The sequence below is a fragment of the Sciurus vulgaris genome (assembly GCF_902686455.1).
Source record: "Sciurus vulgaris genome assembly, chromosome: 5".
Taxonomy (NCBI): Eukaryota; Metazoa; Chordata; class Mammalia; order Rodentia; family Sciuridae; genus Sciurus; species Sciurus vulgaris.
This window is the reverse complement of record NC_136465.1, coordinates 161,441,332-161,464,285: the sequence shown is the minus strand read 5'-3', so window position 1 is coordinate 161,464,285 and position 22,954 is coordinate 161,441,332. Positions and strand designations below refer to the sequence as shown.

The 22,954-nt window shown below is 38.9% G+C and overlaps 1 protein-coding gene across 1 annotated transcript; it reads left to right on the top strand.

Annotated features, from left to right (window-relative positions):
- Window positions 1-13,237: 13,237 nt before the first annotated feature.
- On the top strand, window positions 13,238-22,954 carry ARL1 (ARF like GTPase 1). Its single transcript, XM_079141407.1, has 6 exons — window positions 13,238-13,469; window positions 14,896-15,033; window positions 17,534-17,615; window positions 18,597-18,708; window positions 21,803-21,981; window positions 22,631-22,954. Exons 1-6 carry the CDS (start codon window positions 13,466-13,468, stop codon window positions 22,659-22,661), a joined length of 546 nt encoding a protein of 181 aa, XP_078997533.1. The 5' UTR covers window positions 13,238-13,465; the 3' UTR covers window positions 22,662-22,954.

Genomic DNA, 22,954 nt, shown 5'->3' with positions numbered 1-22,954 from the left:
TTAGCATTTACCGGGAAGGCCATACAAGGAGGGGGGAGGGTAGAGTCAGTGCGTTCTCCCCCAGTATCATAAAATGGCCGCTGGGAAGATTTCCCGCCATCTGGACAAGATGGTGGCAATGAGCTTCTCTGGGGCAGAAGTGGGCCCTCACTATGTGTAGAGGCTGGCTGCCATCGTGGTTCCTCAACCTCGGGAGGAGCAGACGGAGATGGATTGGGATCCTCATTAAAGGTCTCCCAACGTTGTTTACTATGTGGCAAGTTTCTGGAAGGAGATGCAACAGAAGGAGCCAGCGGGGAGCCCCCCTTGGGAGGTTCTGGAGAGAAGCAGGCCTTAAGGGAGGATGATGTAGGGTAGACTCCCAATGGGGGACCCTCCCCTAAACTGATTTCCCTCTCCCTAACCAGTTGTTCTACATGATCCCATGTGGACCAGTCAAAAAGATTAGCGGCGGGAAGCCAAGGGGCCACCTGAGTAAAGGTGTCCCAGGCTTTTTCCGCCTGTGTATCAGACAACTCAAGGCCCCTACTCTTCAGGATGAGTCTAAGAGCTGAGAGCGCAGGGTCACCATGTGTGGTGTGTGTTTGCCCCATCTTTTCGGGGATGCCTTACCTTGGAACTCGCTTGGCCCGATCTGCCGGTATTTTCGGTTTCGAAACTGCCTCTTCGCTTTGGCTGTGGTTCAGCCTTGAGGGGCCCCACGTTGGGCACCAGATGTCGGGGTCTTAAGCCCCCTCACCCTTCTCGACCAGCAACAAGGGAAGGGGACACGCCCCAACAAGGTCAGACCGGGATAGGTAAGGCCGACTGACCGCCCGCTCCCAGCCCTCCTGGCGGAGGACAATCAGACGCATCAGGGAGACCCGTCACAGCAGGAACTCGTTTATTGAAGAAGTCACACAGCTTTTATGTAGGGTTGGGGCTAGGCGGGAACCAATCAGCTTAAAGGTCAGCAAGGCATGGGGTGTTCACGCAGGCGAGAGTCCCATAAGACTATATGGCAAGCACGAGCTGATCACGTTCGCAGAACTATTGTTAACCAATCCCTGACGGTGGTCCAATACATCGTCATTAACTATTGAAACCACCTTTGAGGCCTTGATCTTGCTCACTCGCCAGGGAGTAAGGAGTCAGCCTGAGTTAGTTAACATGTCATTAGTCCCAACACCTTCAGGAAGCAAAAGATCATTTCAAGAAAGAGATAAAGATTCTGAAAAACCAAACCAAAATCCTTGAAATGAAGGAGACAATAAACCAAATAAAAAACTCAATGGAAAGCATCACCAACAGACTAGACCACTTGGAAGACAGAACCTCAGACAATGAAGACAAAATAGTTAATCTTGAAAATAAAGACCAAATTTAAGAATTATTGGGATTGAGGAAGGCACAAAGATACAAACCAAAGGAATGAACAACCTATTCAATGAAATAATATCAGAAAATTTCCCAAACCTGAAGAATGAAATGGAAAATCAAATACAAGAGGTTTACAGAACACCAAATGCACAAAAACACAACAGGTCCACACCAAGGCACATTATAATGAAAATGCCTAACATTCAAAATAAAGATAGGATTTTGAAGGCCATGAGAGAAAAACATGAGATTACATATAGGGGGAGACCAATACGGATAGCAGCCGACTTCTCAACCCAGACTCTAAAAGCTAGAAGGGCCTGGAACAATATATTTCAAGCTCTGAAAGAACATGGTTGCCAACCAAGAATCCTATACCCAGCAAAACTAACCTTCAGATTTGAAGATGAAATAAAATCCTTCCATGATAAACAAAAGTTAAAAGAATTTACAAATACAAAGCCTGCGCTACAGAATGTTCTCAACAAAATATTCCATGAGGAGGAAATGAAAAACAACAATGGAGGTCAGCAAAGGGAGGAACTACCTTAGAGAAAAACCACTCAAAGGAGAAACCAAGCCAAGTTAAAAACCAAAAATAAGCCAAATGACTGGGAATACAAATCATTTCTCAATAATAACCCTGAATGTTAATGGCCTAAACTCATCAATCGAAAGACATAGACTGGCAGAATGGATTCAAAAGAAAGACCCAACAATATACTGCCTGCAAGAGACTCATCTCACGGAAAAAGACATCCACAGACTAAAGGTGAAAGGATGGGAAAAAACCTACCACGCACATGGACTCAGTAAAAAAGTGGGGGTTTCCATCCTTATATCAGATAAAGTGGACTTCAAGCCAAAGTTAGTCAGAAGGGATAAAGAAGGACATTTCATACTGCTTAAGGGAGCCATAAATCAGGAAGACATACGATAGTGAATATTTATGCCCCAAACAATGGTGCATCCCTGTACATCAAAAAAATCCTCCTCAATTTCAGGAATCACATAGACCACAACACAATAATTCTGGGTGACTTTAACACACTGCTGTCACCACTAGATAGATCTTCCAAACAAAATCCAACCAAAGAAACCATAGAACTCAATAACACAATCAATAACCTAGACTTAACAGACATATATAGAATATTCCATCCATCAACGAGCGGATTCACTTTCTTCTCAGTAGCACATGGAACCTTCTCAAAAATAGACCATATATTATGCCACAAAGCAGCCCTTAGGAAATGCAAAAAAATAGAGATACTGCCTTGTGTTCTATCAGATCATAATGGACTGAGAGTAGAAATCAATGACAAAATAAAAAACAGAAATTATTCCAACACCTGGAGACTAAATAATACGCTATTGAATGAAACATGGATAACAGAAAACATCAGGGAGGAGATAAAAAATTTCTTAGAGGTCAATGGGAATGACGATACAACATATCAAAATCTCTGGGACACTATGAAAGCAGTACTAAGAGGAAAATTCATTGCATGGAGCGCATTCCAGGAAAGAATGAAAAGTCAACAACTAAATGACCTAACATTACAGCTCAAAGCCCTAGAAAAAGAACAGAATAATAGCAAAAGTAGTAGAAGACAGGAAATAATTAAAATCAGAGCAGAAATCAATGAAATTGAAACAAAAGAAACAATTCAAAAAATTGACAAAACAAAAAGTTGGTTCTTTGAGAAAGTAAACAAAATAGACAACCCCTTAGCCACACTAACAAAGAGAAGGAGAGAGAAAACTCAAATTACTAAAATACATGATGCAAAATGAAATATCACAACAGACACCACTGAGATATAGAACATAATGAGAAGCTACTTTGAAAATCTGTATTCCATCGAAATAGAAGACACTGACAAATTTCTACAGACATATGCTCCTCCCAAACTGAACCAGGAGGACATACACAATTTAAACAGATCAATATCAAGCAATGAAATAGAAGAAGCCATTAAAAATCTACCATCCAAGAAAAGCCCAGGACCAGACGGATTCTCAACTGAGTTCTACAAGACCTTCAAAGAACATCTCATTCCAATACTTCTCAAAGTATTCCAGGAAACAGAAAAGGAGGGTACCCTACCAAACTCATTCTATGAAGCTAATATTACCCTCATACCCAAACCAGGAAAAGACACATCAAGGAAAGAAGATTTTAGACCAATATCCTTGATGAATATAGATGCAAACATCCTTAACAAAATATTGGCAAACCGTATCCAAAAGAATATTAAGAAAATCGTGCACCACGATCAAGTGGGGCTCATCCCTGGAATGCAAGGATGGTTCAACATTCGTAAATCAATAAACGTAATCCACCATGTTAATAGACTTAAGGATAAGAATCATATGGTTATTTCAATTGATGCAGAAAAAGCGTTCGACAAAATATAACACCCCTTCATCCTCAAAACACCAGAAAAAATAGGGATAGTAGGAACATATCTGAACATTGTAAAGGCTATTTATGCTAAGCCCATGGCCAACATCATTCTTAATGGAGAAAAACTGAAAACATTCCCTTTAAAAACGGGAACAAGACAGGGATGTCTTCTTTCACCACTTCTATTCAACACTGTCCTCGAAACTCTAGCCAGAGCAATTAGGCAGACTAAAGAAAATAAAGGGATACGAATAGGGAAAGAGGATCTTAAGCTGTCACTATTTGCGGATGACATGATTCTCTATTTAGAGGATCAAAAAATCTCCTCCAGAAAACTTCTAGACCTCACCAATGAATTCAGCAAAATAGCAGGCTATAAAATCAACATGCATAAATCTAATGCATTTTTATACGCAAGCGATGAAACAGCTGAAAGGGAAATGAGGAAAACCACCCCATTTGCAATAGCCTCAAAAGCAAACAAACAAACAAACAAAAACTTGGGAATCAATCTAACCAAAGAGGTAAAAGATCTCTACAATGAAAACTACAAAACATTGAAGAAAGAAATTAAGGAAGACCTTAGAAGATGGAAAGATCTCCCATGTTCTTGGATAGGCAGAATTAATATTGTCAAAATGGCCATACTACCAAAAGTGCTATACAGATTCAATGCAATTCCAATTAAAATCCCAATGACGTACCTTACTGAAATAGAGCAAGCAGTCATGAAATTCATTTGGAAGAATAAGAAACCCAGAATAGCTAAAGCAATCCTTAGCAGGAAGAATGAAACAGGGGGTATCGCAATACCAGAACATCAACTATAATACAAAGCAATAGTAACAAAAAGAGCATGGTATTGGCACCAAAATAGACAGGTAGATCAATGGTACAGAATAGAGGACACGGACACAAACCCAAATAAATACAATTTTCTCATACTAGACAAAAGTGCCAAAAATATGCAATGGAGAAAAGATAGCTTCTTCAACAAATGGTGCTGGGAAAACTGGAAATCCATATGCAACAGAATGAAACTAAACCCCTATCTCTCACCCTGCACAAAACTGAACTCACAATGGATCAAGGACCTTGAAATCAGACCAGAGACCCTGCAGATTATAGAAGAAAAAGTAGGTCCAAAGCTTCAACTTGTTGGCTTAAGATCAGACTTCCTTAACAGGACTCCCATAGCACAAGAAATAAAAGCAAGAATCAATAATTGGGATAGATTCAAACTATCAGCAAAGGAAACTATCAGTAATGTGAAGAGAGAGCCTACAGAGTGGGAGAATATCTTTGCCTCTCATACTTCAGACAGAGCACTAATTTCCAGAATATATAAAGAACTCAAAAAACTGTACACCAAGAATACAAATAACCCAATCAACAAATGGGCTAAGGATATAAACAGACGCTTAACAGAATATCTACAAGCAATCAACAAACAAATGAAAAAATGTTCACCATCTTTAGTAATAAGAGAAATGCAAATCAAAACTACCCTAAGATTCCATCTCACCCCAATTAGAATGGTGATTATCAAGAACACTAGCAACAATAGGTGTTGGAGAGGATGTGGGGAAAAAGGTACACTCATACATTGCTGGTGGGGCTGCAAATTAGTGCAGCCACTCTGGAAAGCAGTGTGGAGATTCCTTAGAAAACTTGGAATGGACCCACCATTTGACTCAGCTATCCCACTCCTTGGCCTATACCCAAAGGACTTAAAATCAACATACTACAGAGATACAGCCACATCAATGTTCATAGCTGCTCAATTCACAATAGCCAGACTGTGGAACCAACCTAGATGCCCTTCAACTGATGAATGGATAAAGAAACTGTGGTATATATATATATATATATATATATATATATACATACACACACACACACACACATACACAATGGAATATTACTCAGCTATAAAGAATAATAAAATCATGGCATTTGCAGGCAAATGGATGAAATTGGAGAATATCATAAGTGAGTTAAGCCAATCTCAAAAATCCAAAAGACGAATGATCTCACTGATGAGTGGATGATGATACATAATGGGGGGTGAGTGGGAGGCAAGAATGGAGGAAGGAGGGACTGTATAGAAGGAAAAGAGAGGTGGGAGGAGTTGGGGGAAGGAAAAAATAACGGAATGAATCAAACATCATTACCCTACGTAACTGTATGGTTATGCAAATGGTATGCTGTTACTCCATGTACAAACAGAAACAACATGTATCCCATTTGTTTACAATGAAAATAAATTTAAAAAAAAGATGTTCAGGCAGCCCAAAGACAATTTGGTGGTCCCTTGAGGGGGTCATCTGACCTCGAAGGTTTGTTATTCTCTCTCACGGTTCCATAGTCATTGGCTCTCTTCTGGAATTCCTGAAAATTAGTTAATATGTCCTGGAGGGGAGTACATGACTGATGTGAGGGAGACTGACCCATGCTTACACTTAAAGGCAAAAACAAAACAAAACAAAAACAAAAACAAAAACAAAAAAAAAAACACAGAAAAGGACAAACACAGAACAGATAAAACACCAAAGACAAGGACAAGTGGCCACTCCAGGTTCCAGACCAGAGGGACTGAGCAACGTTTTGCCAGTCCCAGACTCAGGAAGTAATGCTGTGTCCAGCCTTCCTCAGAGTCCCCAGATGCAGATCCACCAGAAACAGACTTACTGGTCCCCCAGGGATGCAGAAACAGGTGACTCTCTCGAAGAATTTAGTTCAGTCCTGGGGTGGGGCTCCACAGACCGTGCAGCCTGGGGCTGAGGAACGTCTCTCAGAGGACTTCCCCTAGGAGCAACGTTGTGGTCTCTCCCCTTCGCAGGAGTTCCCAGGTCAGCAGTGAGCGGTGGTTGCCCATCAGGCAGCAAGGATCTCACTGGGGCCTCCAAATGTTATGGGGCGCATCTTAAGAACAGACCGATCACCACTAAGAAGTCTGCATTTGAGAGTCTTTATTAAGCTGGCCAGCTGACTGTCTCACTCAACGCCCCAAAAAATAGCTATTGGGAGAACAGCCCCAACCACAGGGTTGTAGGGGTTCTTATACCAAAAATCACATCAATCATAAGTGTCTGTTGCTATGACTCGAAATTACACGTTAACATCATGAGATCATCGACAGAGGGGAAGTGGGTCAAAATGACCCTTACCTAGGTACAAAGAATGGTTACTAACATTCACACAATTACCATTTACATGGTACATTGGTTAAGGGCAAAAGAGATCAAAAGAGAGCAATTTTTCATTACATAAGAATTGTCTCCAGTCCTAAGAATCCAGTCAAGAGAAAGAAAACAATGACTTACACATGAAAGCTCACAGCAGCAGTATTTCTAACAGCCAAAATGTAGTGATTCAACTCTTCATTGACTGCTAAATGGATATACAAAATGTGGTATATCTACTCAACAGGACATTATTCGTTTTTTTTTTAAATAATTTTTTAGATGTGGATAGATCTTTATTATTATATTTTTTAAAATTTCTATGTGGTACTGAGAATTGAACCCAGTGCTTCACACATGCTAGGCAGGTGCTCTACCACTGAGCCGCAACCCCAGTCCCAGGACATTATTCTTCTATAAAAAGTAGTAAAGCATTATTACAAGCAACCACATGTAAGAACCTTGAAAATATAGCCAAGTGAAAGAAACCCGATGCAAAAGATCACCTATTATATGATTCCATCTATACAAAAGTTTCACAAGGGTGCTGATCAATGGAGACAGACAGCACATAACTCTTGCCATGGTCTGGAATAGCAGTTAGGAGTAGATCAATTGGGTATTTTTTTTTTTTTTTTTTTTTTTTTTTACAATGGAAGTATGTTCAAACTGGACTGTGGTAATGTTTGCAAGAACTTTAAATCTGTTTAAAATCTCTTGAGTAGTGCATGTAAAGTAAGTAGACTTTATGATATGTAAATCATAGTTCATTAAACAGGGAGACAGAAGGGAGTCTGAGCATGCATGCACACGATGACAAGACAGCATTAGTACCTGAGGTCAAAAGTAATGTAGGCTAGAAGACTAAGGACCATTTAATGTCCTGTAGTAAAGAAATAGTGCAGATACCAAACAAGCAGGACATAGCTTCACCAATCGGTCCTTCTGGACAATTCAGCTCCTGCAAGTGTCTATACTGGTGGAAGTAAATGTCCTGCTGGTCAAATATCTGACTTTTGGAAATGAATTTAGGAATGAATATTGCATCATGCACTAAAGCAGTGGCATCCACATGCCGAATGATTCTGGAAGTCTCACAAAGTCATTCCTATGACTAGGGAATTAAGCAAAATGCTTAGAGACATTATTGGACATGTGCATCATAGGTTTTATGTTATGGGTATGTAAGAAATAATTGTTATGTTATGGGTTATGTAAGAAAAATGGAAATGATCCCTAAGCAAAACAATACAAACAAACAACAACACCAATAACAACAACAAGAAAAAAACATAACGGGTTGGGGTTATGACTCAGTGGTAGAGTGCTTGCCTGGCATGTGTGAAACCCTCGGTTTGATTCTCAGTACCTCATAAAAGTAGATGAATAAAATAAAGGTCCATCAACATCTTAAAAATTTTTAAATATTTTAAAATGAGGAAAAACAAATTAGCCGTCACAAACAACAAGAGGTGATTATAGCCCATTCTCTGCATTGGTGTATCTGAAGTGAAGTGGGAATTCCCTAAGAGCCCTCTGCCTTAAGAGTGGTACTGAACCACAGATGCTTGCCCTCCCTGCTTCAGTGGGCATTCCACCAAATTTATGCAGTGTGTGTGGTTCCTCAGGTAGGGCCCACTTGTCAGTGAGTCCTGTCCCCTGTATCTTAGGTATAGGTGACAAAAATGGAGAGAGTGTGGTGCTCAGGAGAGAGTATCTGATATGAGTTCACCGTGAAGGAGTGGAGACATATCTACCTCACTACAGATAATTACACCATGCATAGCATCCTTCTTTGGACCTATGTCTAAGTGAATATTGTATTTTATTGGTTTGGTGATTTTTCCTTAATTTTAAATTTTATGTATAACAATGTATAAAAATAGATTCTATGAGATTCAGAGTGAAGTTTCAAAATGTGTATGTGTTATATAAACTAGTCAGCATTTAGCATCTTTCACCTTGTATCTTTATTGTTATGGTGAGAACATAAAGAATCCATTAATCTAGTTACCTTGGAACACAGCACATTGTTAACAAGTATAGTTATCCTACTATATTCTAGGACCATAGAAATTGTTTTTTCCTGTGTATTTTAACCCCTCTGAATTTTACTTCTCCACCCACCACACTTGGGTAACCATTATTTTACTCTTGTTTTTGTGATATGAACTTTTTAATTTTGTACTTAAGAACATGCAGTGCTTGTTATTTCCTATCCAGTTATTTAACTTTATTAATGTTTTACAACAACATGCTTCTGCAACTGACAGAATTTAAATATATTTATGGTAAAATTGAGTGCCTTTTCATTTGCTTGTTTGCTATTTTTCTAATTTTTGAGAAATGTGTATTTAAATTCTTTGCTTGCTTTTTAAAAATTTTGCTTTTTTTTTCATTCATGAATAAAAAGATCTTCAACTATGTTTTGATATTAGGCCTTTCTAAGATATATGATTAGTATATGTTTTATCCCATTCCCTTTATTAACTATAACATTTAAATCAAATAAACCTTTGACATTTGGTAAAAAAAAAAAAAGAATTGTCATTTTGTATTGCTAAACATGTCACGCTAAGTAACTGAGGATGGGTACAGAGGTGGGATGTTCCCACGGGAGAAGCTTATTTCCTATATAACATGGAGTCTCAGAGCAAAATGGAGTCTATTTAGTTAATGCCTTTATAGTCTGGTCTATAACATTCTCATGGAACGAGATCTGTTAGCCCATCACACTTAGTACAGATTATGAAGGACTGAAATGCCATCTAATAGTCAACAATAATGCTTTTTAATTTGAATGCAGCATTTCAGTATACAAAACATCCTGATATATATCTCATTTGATTATTTGGTTCTAAATATGTAGTCTGCATACAAAGTTATATTACAGCACATTTTTTGTTCCTTTTTAAAGGGAATATTTTCAAATAATATTGCAATTGTACCCAAACATTAATCTTTTAGGGACAAAAATGTGAAGTAGCAATGGTTAAGATAGGCCAACTGGCAACAACTAATCTTGATGAAGAGGAGTCAGATGAAGAATAGGGAGAAAGATCAATGGATTCATAAGGCCTTACACTCAGAACACAATGCTTAGAAAGGATAGCCTCAAAAAGATTCAGGTGTTTAGGCTAAGAGTCACTCTTCCCTTCTCCAATAATAAATCATAAAAAGAAGCAAGACCAAACGTTTCTTTGCATGGAAAATTTCTGTGGATTAATGGTCTTCAAGGATCAGAACAATAGGCAAACATAGAAACAACTGGACAAGTGCTGGGTATAGTGGTGCATGCTATAATCCCAATAACTAGGGAAGCTGAGGCAGGAGGACTGCAAGTTCAAGGCCAGCCTCAACAACTTAGCAAGACCCTGTCTCAAGATAAAAAATAAAAAGTGCTGAGGATGTAGCTCAGTTGTAAAGCATCCCTAGTTTCAGTCCCCAGTACCAAAAGCAAAACAACAAAGCAAATAAACCAGAATAGGCAGTAGGAATATAAATTAATATAGCCATTGTGGAAAATAGTGAGTTTCCTCAAGAAATTAAAAATAGAATTACTATATGATCCCATTTCTGGGTGTATGTCCAAAGAAAATAAAATCAGTATGTCAAAGAGATATGTGCATTCCCATGCTCATTGCAGTTTTATTCGCAAGTCATGAAATTAACATACCTGTGAATTAACACATTAAAAAAGAGAATGTGGCTCTGCTTCCTCAGCCACGCCCTTCCATCATGACATTCTGCTTCACCTCAGGTAGAGAGCTATGGAGTCTACTGATCATGGACTGAACCTCTGAAAGCGTGAGCCAAAAACAAACTTTTCCTTTTCTATATTATTCTTTTCAGGTCTTTGGGTCACAATGATTTAAAAAGAAAAAAAAAAAGAAAAGCTAAAACAGAAATTGGTACTGAGATGTGGGGTTGTTGTTATGACTTACCTGACCATGTAGTTCAAAAGCTTTTTTGAGCTTTTGGGAGTTTATGGGAGCTTTTGGGAATTTTCAAAAGCTTAGAGCTGTAAGCTGGAAAAGCTTTAGAATGTTTTAAGTGGGTGACTTTGGTGAGTACTCAAAAGACCAGGACGCTGTTAGAACTGTGGAAAGTAAAGACTGGGCTCATGAGGTTTCAGAGGAGGATTCTATTGGAAATTGAATTAGAGGCCATTTGAGTTACTTTCTGGCAAAGACTTTGTCAATATTTTGCTTGTGTCCTGAGACTTTTTGTAAGGTTGAATTTAAAGGCGATATACTAATTAAAGTGGTGGAGGAGATTTCAAAACAGCACAGTATTTGGGCTGTAGCATGGATTGGGAGCTTTTAGCCAAGTTTACGGTGATAATCAGGAGCAGAAAGCAAAGCAGAAAGATCTGGAAAAACTTGCAGTTTGGCCAGAAATGGGTAAAATTGATGCTAAGGAAACTGTGGTTGTTAAAGAATTACAGTCACTTAAAGAGATGCTAAGTACTTTACACAGAGCAAAAAAGAAAGATGGTTTGAAGGTATCCCAGGAATTGGCAAGACCATGTTCATCTCAGATTCAAGGGTATCAAAGTATAAATTCCTTTGAGAAGAGACCATGGGGGCACCTTGGTCGCACAGGCAGGCCTAGAAGTTGTTTCACTGTTCTCAGCTGTGTAGGCACTGAGGCAGCTGCAGCCATGGTCTCAGGATGAATGGTTACTGCTCAGGATGGTGGCAGACTCTGGAGTCAACAATGTGGTACTGGTTCTGCAGAAATGTAGGATGCTGGAGTTTGGGGGTCATGGAGGTTTCCACAAAGATTTCAAAGGAAGGCCTGGAAAGCCACACATAATGTAGAAGGGTGAGAGTCCCTGTGGGCAGCCCCTGAGAGGGTGATACGAGAAGATGTGAGAAAGAAGCCAATATAAACTTTTCTTCCTCTGGGAAAAAAAAAAAAGTGATATATACACAAAAACAATGAAATACTATTCAGTCTTACAAAGGAAATTGTGTCACTTATGTCAGTATAGCCAAACCTGGAAGACATTATGCTAAGTGAAATAAGCCAGGCACAGAAACACAAGTACTTCATATTTGGAATCTAAGAAAGCAGAATTTACAGGAGCAGAAAGTAGAATGATGTTTGCCAGGGGACAGGGAACATAGGGACAGAGATGTTTTAGCCAAAGGATACAAAGTTTCATTTAGACAAGAGGAATGAATTCTAGAGATACATGGTGCAGCATGGTGACTATATTTAGTAACAACATACTGCATACTTAAAAAGTGCTAAGAGAGTAGATCTAACATTTCTCATTACACAAATAGCTGTGAGGTCATGGATATGTTAGTTGGTGGTAACCACGTCATAACACACACAGATATCGGAACCTCACACTGTACACCACAAATAGATACAATTTTGTTCAATTATACCTCAATAAAGCTTGAAAAAATTCTTTAAAAAGGTAACTCATAAACTCTTGAATGGATGACAACTTCTATTATAAATAAATAACCTGCGAAGTTTGTATTAGGAAAGACATCTTGAGAAACATGTTAAGTGTTCTGGCGGGTACTGAGGGTTTGGGGTTAAGGGATCCGTTTACTCTACTGTGTTATCTTTAGAAATTTTTAAGAGACAAACGCTTGACCTTTACAAATCAAGAATCTCGGGGACTCTTCCCCATCCTCCAGGTGTGCTTCCCTCCTGCTTTCAACATTTTCACTATCAAAATCTACATGACTTCCAAGTGACACCCCTAAGGGAACAAGTCCCCGATCTTTCTAATGCGGTCTAGTCCGTCCACACGGCTAATTACGGAAGGGTGGTCAGGTGTCCAGAGTCCGAAGGAAGAGGGCAGGGCTCTAACGCTGGTCCTGTAGGCCACCGAGATGGCAAAAAGTCCCCAGGTTGCGACCCGGTAAGGCTGCCGGGTATTGGTGGCAAGGAGAGGGGGAGGGCGTCTTCCCATTATTATTACGTCGTCCTATCTCCCTCTGGGGAAAGCACCTGGTGAAGCGAGCCGCCCGCGCAGGACGCTCCAGGACCTACAAGTCCTGCGATGCAGCAGCCTGCGCGAGGGTTCTGCGCGGCCGCTCCGAGGAGGCCCTACTCGCATTCTGAGTTGGCTGATTCGTCAATTTTTCGTGTTAGAATTTAACATGAAAATTCGTATCCCTGTATTTCGGAAGCCGTTTTTATCCAGGAAATCAGAAACCGGAGCGACTTCAGGTTCCTGCATTCTTTAAGATTCTGGCGTCCCCAGCATCTACGCTCGGCCAGCCGGGGCCCTGCGTCGAAAGCGCCGACGCGGACGCTCAGGCCGCCGTGCCCAGCGCGCAGTCGCGGCGGCCCCGGCCCCCACCCCCGCCGGGAATCCGACGTGGAAGTTGCTGGCTGACCGGGCTTGAGAGGAGACCGCCTTGGAGCCGCGACCGGAGGGCAAAGCTAGCGGAGGTGGCGGCGCCGAGGCTGGAATAGCAGTCGTTGCCGAGTCGAGGCCTGCCTCCGAGGACCGGCGAGGGCCGACTGGCGGGTCATCATGGGTGAGCGGTCCGAGGTGTCCGGGCGCGCTCGGGGGGCTGCGGCTGAGGGCGGCGGGCGGGAGGAGGAAAGGCGCCGCGGTGGGAAGCCCCGAGTGGCCGGCTTCTCCGGGGCGGGTCGCGCGGGACTTCGCTCACCTGGGCTCTTCACCGGCGGGGTGGATCGGCCCGGCGCTTTCTCCGCCGCCCCGGCTGCCTCTCCCGGGTACCGTCGGGGGCGGGGGCGGCCGGGCCGCGAGTCCTTTTCTCCCGACACCGACTTTCCGCTCACCCCCTGACACCCCCCTCGACTCGCTGGGCACAGTTGCGAAGCCTAGCGACGTGTCCGTTGCAGGTTCACCGACACGTTGAAACCCGAGCTCGGGCCCCGCATGGAGGCTGAGTTCTCTCCGTTCGGGAGTCGGGACTGCGTCACTTTGAGAAGTCCGACGGGGGGTGTCGCTTTAGAGCCGCGCTGGCATCTGTGCGATTATTTGCTGCAGCTTTTCGTGTAAAATTGAGCCAGATGAATTGAAAACGGGAAGGGTAGTCCTCGTCCGGTGAATAACATTTTCATTTCAGTTCTTGGGACGGTTCGTTCTGCCCGCTCGAGCCCAAGTGAGGGTGAACCTGCTTTCACTTGTTTACCACCTTCCAACGTGAAGATGCATGTTCTTTGGTTCAAATCTCGGCAGTTTTCCGGGAGGATCCTTCCTGCTCCAGAGCCTGTCTCGTATAACCCTTCAGATTTGTTCTTCCGCATCTTTCCTACCTGTAAATGGTAGTAAGGACTTTGTCAAGTCACACCCAGGCCCTTTGACTTTTCCCAAGGTTCTGTAGCCCGTGGTATGTTCATTTTTCCAGACTTGGCAGCTCTTAATTTTCCCACCTCCTTTCCGTATAAGCAAAGTGTAGCGTCACTTTTGTTGTCAACTTATTATTTTTCTCAACTTCTTTTTAATCTTCTCCAGTGGCTTTCAGAAATAGTTCTTGTGATTTCTGGTTTGTGTGCCTTGAGCCTGTTATATTGCTAAGTGAAGAAGTCTCAGTGATTAAAGCTAATTATGGTGGTTGTACTGCTCTACAATAATTGCTTTTCATGTGGGAGGAACCTCATTGTCCCACTGCCCTTCTGACTGGCCCTTTGGTCTTTAGGGATAGTCAGAAAACCATGCCAAGGCATCCTTATTCTGAACCTCATGAGGGTGGTGACTAAATTTCTAATTGTTTAGTATGTCTTCTGCCTGCCTGACATAATATTTAGGGCTATTGATACATCACTAATTACTTGTGTGATATCGAGCAATACATTTCATTAGAAGCAAAAATATCTACCAGGAGAATATATTGTTATTTAATTTGGTATGTAGCTTTCAAAGGACAAGATTACATGTATTGTGCATCTGGTTTACACAATATTGAATATGTTTTTGCTTTTATCATCTTTTAGGTGGCTTTTTCTCGAGTATTTTTTCCAGTCTCTTTGGAACCCGGGAAATGAGGATTTTAATTTTGGGATTAGATGGTGCAGGAAAAACCACAATTTTGTACAGATTACAGGTTGGAGAAGTTGTTACTACTATTCCTAGTAAGTGTTGGCATGATAAACTAATTGTAGGAACTTTCTGGTTTATAGATAATATAACTTTCTGAATAAATAATTTACATAATAAATTGATAAGGTTTGTAAACTTCCAGTGTGAATATAATATTAATGACACTTTTTTCTTTTCTTTTTTCTTTTCGGTACTGAGGAGTGAATCCAGCAGTGCTTTCCCACTGAACTACATCCCCAGCCTTATTTTTATTTTTTATTTTGAAACAGGGTCTTGCTGATTTACTTAGGGCCTGCTGGGTTGTTGAGGTCAACCTTGAACATGTGATCCTCTGGCCTTACCATCCAGAATCACTGTGATGATAGGCATACTGTACTACACCTGGCCTGATAACACTTTTTTTATAAACCAAGAGGCAATTTGATGTAATTTAAGGCTCCCTGTAAGGGTGCATAGCAGATTTACTATTTAGAGCTGAAGTTGACTTAAGTCACTAAATCTTACTGAAAGCCCGTATCTTTACTGATAAAATGAAGATAATAAATATCTACTGGCCTTGAGGGGGGGAAATAAATGAAGTATACAAAAGTACTTTGTAGGGATTGAGGATATAGCTCAGTGGTAGTAGAGCACTGGCCCTGAATTCGTTCCTAGCACCCAGGGGCAGGAGAAACAAGAAAGTGCTTTGTAAATGTGTGTAAAGAATTATATGGATGATAAGTGATATTATTGTATGCAGAGTTCCTTTTTCCTGTATTTGCTAGTATTTTAATTATAGTTAGTTTCTCTTAAGTAATTCTACTGATTCCTTTTTGTTGTTGTTGTCGATGTGGTACTTGGGTTTGAACCCAGTGACTTGGGCATGCTACTCAAGTACTATACCTACATCCCCAGCCTTTGTTTACATTGTATTATTTTGAGGCAGTGCATTACTGAGTTGCCCAGGCAAGTGTTGAACTTGAGCTCCTCCTGCTTCAGCCTCTTGAGTAGCTGCGATTTCAGATGACAGGGTTTTACTGATTACTTTTAAAGGTCTGAGTTGTAGAGACTGAGTGTCAAAGTAAACTTGTACCTAAAAATAACAAAAGAAACACCTCAACTTTAAATCAGTTGTTGCTTACTTAGAAAAATATTCACAAACCTGTTAAACTATATAAGAATACTGTTATAAGAATACTATTATTTATACTTTTTCATTTGATTTGAATTTACTTAAGATTAATACATTTAAACTAAATTGAAGAGTTCAGATTTGCTCAAGATTATTTAAATTATGCCTCTATAGTTACCTACTGTTACTGAAGTTCCAGATTTTAAAAGAAAAGTCTAGCTTTTATGAAAGAAGAACTCCTTGAACTCTGTAGCATGTGTTATTTCTTTTAGGTACTTTCAGTACATTTCAGTTTCCTTGGTTCTTCTCAAAATCTCTAATCTCTACTATGGCAGCTCTTGGTGGCCTGTGCAGTGCACAAGGCAGCACATTGGTCCCATTTCAGTGAGGGCTTTTTATACTATACTTTTGTCCTTTCACATAAATAGTGCTCTTAATCATGGTGAATGTGGGGTAATCACTGTGTAATTTGCCTAATTCTAAGGGGGACATCATGAACTTGCTTTTTAGTTTTCCAGTTAGGTTTCTCATACTATAGTTTTTTTTTTCTTTAATCATCCTGTTACAACTATAAGTTGTTTTTTGCTTTGATATTTTTAATCTTGTAAAATGTAAGTAATCTTTATATATATCAGTCCTAAGTTTTTTCAGCATCCTTTCCACTCCCTTAGATTCCTTTCAATAAAAATGGTAGTATCTTGCCCTAGCTATATGGTTTCCCTTCAACTGTCCAGCAAGACTTTATTATGAGTGAGCTGTCGAGGAGGGGCTGTGAGACTACTGGCCTCAGAGAACCCAGCTTCTGTAAAGCCATTGCTGTGTCATTACAGAAGTTAAGAATCTATTCTTGAGTGTTTTGTTTTGTTTTGTTAGTACTGGGGATTGAATGCAGGGGTGCTTAACCACTGAGCCATATCCCCATCCCTTTTTGTTTTTTATTTTGAGACAGGGTCTAAGTTGCTTCGGTCCTCATTAAATTGCCGAGGCTATCTTTGAACTTGCAATCCTTCTGCTTGAGCCTCCCAAGTTGCTGGGATTACAGGCATGTGCCGCTGCCTCTGGCCTGTTCTTGATCTCTTATTTATTTGCTACCTAACAGTATTCCAGTTTTTGTAATATACTTACAAACTACAACTTTCTGAACACTTTTATTTGCCACTACTGAGGGAATTTAATATAATAGGATTTCCATTGCACTGGGAATGAGATATTTCAGGGCATTATGTAATCTGAAGGTGGCGCTGATCTTGCTAATTGCTGTTTGTGTATATCACAGAATACTATCTTAAATGAAATAATAATATCCCAGCCAATAATGTGATTGAACAGTTACTATTAATTGCTAAAACTCAATTAGATTGGATACTTTGAAAGTAGAATGTATTAATGTACGTATACTATTGATTTGATTTCTCTTCCAGCTATTGGCTTTAATGTAGAGACGGTGACATACAAAAACCTTAAATTCCAAGTTTGGGATTTAGGAGGACAGACAAGTATCAGGTATGGTTTAAATACCAGGCGATTTTGTGGTATTTAACTTTATTTTTTTTTGGTTAAGTATTAATAGCAATAAGCAAAACATCTTCTATTGTAAATTAGTTGGAGTCACTTAAATTTAAACTGTGGCAAAATTTGAAACTATCTATTCCTTCAGAGCATCCATTGAATTAAAATCTAAAAATACTACTTCAGATATCTGACTTTTTTCAGATATCACTTAAATGAAAATCTGTTCATGAAAATCTCAAGCCCTAATTACTAAAGTAGTTTTTAACTAAAAAGGGCCTTTCATTTAGCTTTGTCAGCCCCTTCCTCTGTGTGACAGACTAAGAATTCATAAAAATACCCCATTTAGAGGTGAGGTAAACATAGATGTCTCTGGCAATTCAGGACTTGCATGAATATTTGGTAACTCAGTGATAGCTTACTATGGTGCCATTGTAAGAGATTAGTAATAAATTTCCTACACATACTGCCTTCCTTTAACCCATTTCATATCTTAAATCACTTTTGAGGTTATTTCTAATTTTAGCCATTTCTGCTTCTTGGTGTCTTTAGTGATTAATGACTTTGATAAAATCATATTAAAGTCCATTCCTTTTAAAGAATTCCTAGTTAAAGATTTATAAGCTACATTGGCCAGATGTTTGTACAACTTTTCTATCAGAAAATTTAGTGATTTTATAGATGATAAGTATCTCTCTCTGCCTAAAAATTTTGAATTATTTTGAAATTCCTTGGTCCTTTGATTTAATATTTACCACCATTCTTTCAACCTCGCCAAATCCTAGGGACATGAGAGATATCCATCAGAAACAGTGTAATCATTACAGCATTGATTCTAACATGAGCAGGGTAGGATTGGCATGCAGTCTTCCCTACCCCCTTATTATTGCCCTGAATCCTAGCATGTAAATTGATATGTCAGTTTTTTTCTTTCAAGCAATAATTATATGTTCCCCCTTTTTGAATTTTCTTTAGACCATACTGGAGATGTTATTATTCAAACACAGATGCAGTCATTTATGTAGTAGACAGTTGTGACCGAGACCGAATTGGCATTTCTAAATCGGAGTTAGTTGCCATGTTGGAGGTAAGTAAACTGCCACTTCAAAATGAAGGGAAATCATTTATATTTGCTTGCTCTTTCTAGCATATATTATCACATGTAGAAATAATGAAAAAGAATGCAGTAACTTTTTCCCTTCATGTTGCTAGTGTTCTTTCTTATTCATAATACTTCCTATTCCAGAAATATAGTTGGAAATGGAGGAAAAAAGGAAATCTAACTCTAACCTTGTGTAACTTCCTATAAGCTAGATATTTTGATTTCCAGAAAGTTCAGAGCTCTCTTTTTTAAATATGTATTTTTTTAGTTGTCAATGGATTTTTATTTAATTTATTTATTTATATGTGGTGCTGAGAATCTAACCCAGTTTCTCACACACGCGAGGCAAGCGCTCTACCACTGAGCTGCAACCCCAGCTCTCAGAGCTCTCTTAAAGCAACTTTTAAACTACTATAAGTCACTCCTGTGATGTATACCCCCACCTCCTTGTGTGTATGCATGTGTGCGTAGTTCTGGTGATCAGACTTAGGGCCTCATGCATGCCTGGCAAGCCCTCTACCACTGAGCTAAGCTCTAGCCCTTATGATATGATATTTAAAAAAAAATTTTTTTTTAGCTGTTTTAGAAGCACAAATGTAATTTAAAAACTAGTAAAGAAACAATAAGTGGAATAAAGAATAAAGTAAGATAAAGAGTCAGAAAATAACTGAGACTCCTGTGTGAGGGACAGACATGTCAGAAATGTGAATTTCTGGGTTACTGGCAGTACTAGGGATTGAACTTGGGGACTTTATCACTGAGCTGCATCCCCAACGTTTTTGTTTTTATTTTGAGATAGGGTCTCACTAAGTTGCTGGAGCTGACCTCAATCTTGCCATCCTCCCACCTCAGCCTCCTGAGTAGTTGGGATTATAGACATGTGCCACTCCACTGGGCCACACTGACCTTTCTTTTCTTTGGGCATAGTAAGTTGTACACTTATGTACCTGTTGATCCCTCTGCTTGGACCTCTCTTCCACTGCTACCTTCTGCCTTTTTTTTTCCGGACACAGTCTTCCAGAAAGAGAAGTCTCAGTTACTTTCTAACCCCTTACCCTACTGTATTCCTTATACCACTTATTGTTTCTTGATTTTATGTTAGTGTGACTTTGCAGTGTTGGGGGTTAATCCCAGAGGTATGCTACTATTAAGCTACATCCTCAGTCCTTTTTATTCATTTTGAGATGGTCTTACTAGATTGCTGAGGCTGGCCTTGAACTTTAAATACTTCTGCCGCCTCAGCCTCCTGAGGTGCTGGTACATGTACAGCCATGTGCCAGTGCACCAGCCTCTTAGTTTTTAAGTGTATTTGTTTATTTATGTGTGTTTCCCCCCCAAAATATAAGTTCCTTGAGTTTATCTTGATGTGTGGAAGAGTGGATAGTACTTAAGAACTCAGTACATTTTATTCACAGAGTTTATTATGCTGTATTGGCTGATTGATCTAATTCAGAGGATACATTAAGTAATTTTTAAAAATTAAAAAATAAGATATGCTATGATTAATTTAATTAATAATGAAATTGCATTTGCTCTAGAAGATCAGATGGTTAAATTTCCTTTTCCTACCAAAAATATATTTCTGATTTACCCAGTCATTGAATGCTTAAATATAAGTTCTAGACCACTTGATACTAAGTAAAAGCATTCTCATAAAAGAGGCTCTGGATTTCTGATTTCTTGGACTACTGACTTTGTAATAATTTCCAAGTTATAAATTTCAAACTTAGTAGTTTCAAACTTATTCTTAATTTTTTTTAACAACATATCATCATATTTATTATAAGATCTTTGTAGATTACATTCAAATATAAATATAAGGAACTATTTAATTGTCTTGTGTATAATGGATTTTTAAAATAACAGCTGCAAGCTGTTATTAGATTTAATTGTATTAACACAAAGATCTCCACCCCCACAAAAAAAAAAACATATATACCAAATGTAAATAAGAGTAAAATGGGAAATTAGAAGTTAGAACTTACCAAACACCAGTAACTTAAGAATTACTTGTTTTTGGTTGGTTGGTTTTTTTTTTTGGTTTTTTTTTTTTTTTTTTATACTGTGGATTGAACCAAGGGCGCTTAACCACTGAGCCATATCTCCAGCCCTTTTTAATATTTTATTTAGATGCAGGGTCTCACTGAATTGCTTAGGGCCTCGCTAAGTTGCTGAGGCTGGCTTGAACTCATGACCCGCCTGCCTTAATCTCCTGAGTGGCTGGTCTTACAGCCATTGCACCTGGCTAGACTTACTGTTCTTAATCATATCTAGACTCTAGACCTTTTGCCAATTAGTAGAAAAATGAGAAAAAGGAATTATATAGAAGAAAAACACATTGCTAATAACATTTGCATTTCTAATACCCTAATAATAAACATACAATTAGATCTATGTTTAGAAAAATAATTTTCCAGTATACCAAAGCTACATTGAAAATTTAGATTTGTTGGTGGAATAAAAATTGTTACCGCCTTTCTAGGAAGCCATTTATAATATATATTAACTTTATCAAATCCTCAACATAACATTCATACTTTGATGCCATTTTTAGAGAACTGTGTTAAGAGAACAGATTCAAAGATTTCTGTATGAAGACCTTGTTACTTGGGTTTCTCTCATAATCAAGTGAAAAGAATCTAGTAAGAGTCTAGTACTAGAAAATTGTTATATGATTTATGGTATGTGCATCTGTAGTGTAGAGTATATTTAGTCACTTTTTTGAAAAAATTTTTATGGTTTGGAGAAACATTCATGTTTATTTTTTTAAAGCAGGGTATAGAACTATATGTAATCTTAAATGTGAAAATGTATTAACTTAGTAAACTAAGTATCTGTAGAACACAGTACTAGTAGAAAATACTCCAAAATGTTAACACTGGTGATTGGGAGGTAGGATTATGGATGAAGCTTCTTTCTTTGTATTTTTCTATATTTTCAAATAATTTATAATAAACATTATATATTAATTAATAAATATGAAATGTACTTTTAAAGTGATGTCCTTTTTGGTATTTTTTCCATAAATTCAAGGAACCTAATCAATTAGAGGAAATTAAATATCTTCCTTTTTATTTAGGAAGAAGAGCTGAGAAAAGCCATTTTAGTGGTGTTTGCAAATAAGCAAGACATGGAGCAGGCCATGACTCCCTCAGAGATGGCAAACTCACTTGGGTTACCTGCCTTGAAGGACCGAAAATGGCAGATATTCAAAACATCAGCAACCAAAGGCACTGGCCTTGATGAGGCAATGGAATGGCAAGTATTGCTTCCAGAAGCCATCTTAGCAGCTTTTCACACAGGATCTCTCAGCCCTTTCTCCCACTGGTCTTCATGTGCTTCCACTTTTATTTCAGCCATATGTACCTGATTATAGTTATTTAGGTAAATCCAGCTCTCTGCCATTTTTCAGTCCTTTTTCTGCCTCACCTCCCCCTTAATTTCCAATCCTTCAGAAATTAGTGTAAAGCTCTCTTCTCAAGTTTTTTCTGATGTATCTCCATTCCCATACCTTTCCACACATCGAGTTAGATGACCTTGTTAGAGATCGGTGACATAGTACTTGTTACACTGACTCGTAATTGTTTGATTTGTGCATCTGTTCATTGGATAATCAACTCCTTGAGGAATGAGACTAATTTTCATCTTTGAATCATCCACATGTAGCACAACAATAGTAGCAGCCTGGAAAATAGGTATTTGGTCTTTTTTGATTATTCGTGTAAATCACAAGATTAAAACTTATATGACCTTCATGGAAATTATGTCTATAACCTCCTTCTAATTTGTCTTAGCCTTCATCACTTTATGTGCTTTGGAATCTGTCTCCATTATAAAATTTATATTATAAATGTTCATGCTTTATACCTGAAAATTAATTTCATGAAACTTCATTTTCTCTTCACAGGTTAGTCGAAACATTAAAAAGCAGACAGTAATTCAATCACTTCATCTCCTCTGAAATGAAGGCTGCATCACATTCTCTTTTTAGAACCAAGCAGGTGTGCTTCACATCACTAAGTGTTGAAACTACACGATTGTTGGCATATACAGAACTGACTGTAAAGTTCATAATAAATACAAAAAAATAAGTATTTGGAGGGGTAACTTGATTGAATCATCTGAATATTCTATGTAATGTAAAAACATTCTTTCCTTGCTTTCTTGAAGGTATATATTCTATTTGTATGGAATTCTTATTCAAATACAGTTCTATTAAAGAATACACTCT